The 3,545-nt window shown below is 54.9% G+C and overlaps 1 protein-coding gene across 2 annotated transcripts in view; it reads right to left on the bottom strand.

The window, feature by feature from the left end:
• LOC102203963 (spectrin beta chain, non-erythrocytic 1-like) overlaps positions 1–3,545 on the bottom strand; it is a 37,976-nt gene that overhangs the window by 7,065 nt on the left and 27,366 nt on the right. For both annotated transcript variants that reach the window (XM_005748598.1, XM_005748599.1), the window contains 9 exons: positions 3,216–3,440; positions 3,053–3,142; positions 2,700–2,972; positions 2,452–2,582; positions 2,089–2,293; positions 1,635–2,009; positions 1,126–1,370; positions 912–1,050; positions 392–476 (listed from right to left, as the gene is read on the bottom strand). In XM_005748598.1, coding sequence (XP_005748655.1) covers positions 392–476; positions 912–1,050; positions 1,126–1,370; positions 1,635–2,009; positions 2,089–2,293; positions 2,452–2,582; positions 2,700–2,972; positions 3,053–3,142; positions 3,216–3,440 — 1,768 coding nt within the window. The remainder of the gene's footprint in view (positions 1–391; positions 477–911; positions 1,051–1,125; positions 1,371–1,634; positions 2,010–2,088; positions 2,294–2,451; positions 2,583–2,699; positions 2,973–3,052; positions 3,143–3,215; positions 3,441–3,545) is intronic.

The following is a 3,545-nucleotide window of genomic DNA, read 5'->3' as shown; positions in this document are numbered from 1 at the left end:
TGGTGTTTTCTGTCTTTGTGGTGTTTTTGTATCTTTCTGGTGTTTTTGTATCTTTGTGGCTGTTCGTTCTGCTGTGTCTGTCTCACAAACTGCTGGTTGATGTTTTGCTCTTTGAGGATCAGTGAGAACAGTTCCTGCAGCTGTCAGGTGAAGACATCGTGCACACAGATGCAGACTCTAAGCTGTTCTCTGAGCGTAACTGAAGCGTGTCCTGATTGGTCAGTCGGGTTCGTTAAAGGAGGGCAAGAGCCTGGGGAGTCTTCATCAGTGCTGACTCATCACTGTAGTACCCTGCAGTGATGAGTCAGCACTGACCTCTGACCTTTCAGCCTCTTGATCATCATTTTAATTGGATGTTTCATGTGGACGGTAAACAGGAAGTAAGCCTTACTCAGTCGCAGCCACTCCCATCGGTCCTCCCACTTGTCAATCATCTCCTTCCTCTTGTCGGTGAGCTGCAGCAGCCTCTCTTTAATCTGGAAAATATTTTCAGCTCCTTTCAGTCTCAGCTTTATTTATAGACTTTACAGACTGCAGTTCAACCCTGATTTTATTTGCCTCTGTCGTGCCTGTTTGGCTGTTTGACTTTGGTGACCCAGGTGTGTTTGTCCTAGTAAAGGTGAGGCTTTCAAAATAAGAGCACTGCACCATTAAAACCCAAAACAACCGGGCATTGCTCCCTGTGACCAGTGGATGAAACGTCTGCCCATGGCTGTACACAGACCAGGGTTTATTATTTTTGGATTCTTTTCATTTTCCAAATTTCATCATTACTTTAACTTTAACAATTCTTTTGTTGGTCATTAAACTTTCTTTTCTTGATTCAGCACCTTTTTCCTTCTCTTCTCTCAGTCTGTGTTTCAGCTCGTCAGCTGACAATCACCTGAGCGGCCATCAGTGTCTCAGCTCACCTCCTCTGAAGCGTAGTGCTTCCTGGCCAGCAAAGCCTTCCCGAGCTCGATGCAGGCCGTGAAGCTGTCGTTGCGGGCGTCGATCTCCGCCTTGATACCCTGGTGGTTGTTCATCAACAGCTCCACTGACGAAACGTCTCTGGACACACAAACGTCTTTGTTAGCGAGGCCGCCGTGAGGCGAGGATCCACCATTGTGCAGCACACGGACCTACCTGGGGTTCTCCTGGGCCTCGATGAGCCGGATCACGTCATCCATCCACAGCATCAGGTCTCGGACCATGCTGAAGAACCGAAACTTGTCCCCGGTGTCGAGGAGGCGGAGCCGGCGTCCGTCACACGCCTCCAGCAGACTCCGCCACACCTCCAGCACCTCGCTTTCCCTGCGTTGGATATCGTCCGCTTTGTCTCCGGCGTACGCCGACTGCAGGCGCCCCGCATCCTCCTGCAGCTGCCTCACCTGCAACACAGGGTCAAAGGTCATAACACGGAAACGTGACCTGTGTGGGAGTTTACACGTCTGGTAATTCTTAAGTCACGTGACCTTTAAACGGCTGATCAGCTGAACAGGAAGCTGTGGCTGGTTTCTGGCTGGAAATAACGTGCTCAGAGAGCCCGGCGCTCTCAGAACGCCGAGCTCTGTCTGCACACCTCAGATACAACCCCCCCCCCCAAAAAGCTGTGCCCAAGTGACTCCCAATAAAACCAGTGTCCCCACACTGACCTGTGTTCCCAGGGCCTGGATGTCGTGTTCAAAGGTGGTGTGCATCCTCTGCAGCGTCTCCACAGTGTTCTGGTCCCGGCCCACTTCCTCCGGAAGCTTCTTCTGCTTGTCCAGGATGCGTGCCAGGATCTCCTTGGCGTCGTGGTAGAACTTGTGGAGCTCGAAGGAGGCGGCGAGGATCTGCGTCCTGGTGTCGATGAGCTCCAGCAGGTCGGCCCAGGCCTCGTTTAGCCCGTCCTTCCACTCCGCCACCGTGGCCGCATCGCTGTGCCCGGCGTTGATCAGCTCGTCTGCCAGCCGGTTCACGGCGTCCACGCGCTCCTGTCCGATGTTCCCGGTGTCCCGGGCAAACTCCCGGAAACGTTCCTGCAGCATCTGAGCAGCGGGCAGGGGCCATAGGTCAGTATGTAATACTTGACAGAGTACACTCAGAGGAAGTACAATCGGTACGCACGGTGACATGCTCGTAGTCCTGTCCTAGCTCGTGTGACCCGGCCACCACCTCGCGCTCGGCGATCCACTGCTCGAGGTCGTCCACCTCTCGATTCAGCTGGAAGAGGCGGAGCCTCTCATCCAGTTTGCCCCGCCTCTCCTCCGACAAGTCCTTCAAGCCGGCGTAGAGCTTATCCACCTGAGACTGACGCATGCTGATCCGCTCGCTGACACACACACACACACACACACACACACAGAGTTAGTGGGTAAACTACTCACACTGATGTAGCGACAGACAGGAAGCGTCGCAGCTGGCTTCCTGATGTTGTCTGACTGCTTCCTGTCATGTGATGCAGGTGTGATGTCACTAAAAGCGGCTCACCTCTCCGGGTGTCCGTTGGCCACCAGCCCTCTGCTGGTCTTGGACAGCTGGTGGACGGCCTCGGCGTAGTCCTCCACCGCCTGCTCCATGATCTGATGCTTTTTCAGCATGGTGACGGCGCTCTGCTCGTCCTGATTGTAGCAAACAGTCGTCACGGTAATGATTTTGCTCTCACCCTTCTAATGTGAGTGTTTAATTTAGTTGACTTTCACAGGAAGCTGTGTATGATGTAAGCCCCGCCCACTCACCTTGGCCTTCTCCTCTGACATCATGTAGAGCTCCTGCTCGCTCATCCAGGCCTCGGCCTCGGCGGCGTCGAAGTAGTACTGCTGGGCTTTGTGCGCTTCCTCCAGCCGGCCGTGCCGACGCTCCACCTCCTCCATCAGCCGCTTCCACAGATGCTGCAGGTCGGCCAGGCGGATCGCATCCCCGTTGGAGGACTCCTCCTTCAGGAGGCTCTGGCTGCGCTCCAGGATGTCATCGATGCGGGGCTGATGGCCCAGGATCTCCTTCTGCAGCGTCTGGGGATGTTCACGCCCACAGAGGTCAGACCGTCATCAGCAAACAGAGCATGCTGTGAGCGAGGCAAACATAGTCCTACCTGGTTCTTCTTGATGAGCAGCTGGACCGTCTGCAGGTTGTGGCCGTGGTCGGTGGACATGGCCACAGGGATCCTCTCCTGAACCCACAGCTGTAAAGGAGTGAGAGCACAGTGAGCGTGAGCGATGGCGCCCCTGAAAATATGGCGTGTGAACTTTACGTACAATCTCGTCCTCGACATCCCGGTTGAACTGGTGAACCTCTCTGGACTCAACCAGGAAGTTCCTGCGACGTCGCAGCGGCTCCAGCAGCTCCTGAAACTTATTTTCCACCACCTGCCTCCGCCCGTCCACCTCGTCCGTGTCCTTCACCTCCTGCCCCAGAGCCTTCACCTGGCTCTGGAGCTCCACCACCTCTCTCTGTCGCACCTCCACCTGGTTCTCCAGCATCTGCAAGCATAGAGGCACAGCTGTCAGACCACTGCAGTTCAACTGCAGCTGCACAACATCTGTGATATGTTACAGCTGTGTTACTGTTGTGGTGTTACAGGTGTG

The sequence above is a fragment of the Pundamilia nyererei genome, unplaced genomic scaffold (genome assembly GCF_000239375.1).
Source record: "Pundamilia nyererei isolate P.nyererei 1_Seehausen unplaced genomic scaffold, PunNye1.0 scaffold00225, whole genome shotgun sequence".
Lineage (NCBI taxonomy): Eukaryota > Metazoa > Chordata > Actinopteri > Cichliformes > Cichlidae > Pundamilia > Pundamilia nyererei.
Note: the sequence above shows the minus strand (reverse complement) of the source record. Positions and strands in the feature narration are given on the sequence as shown.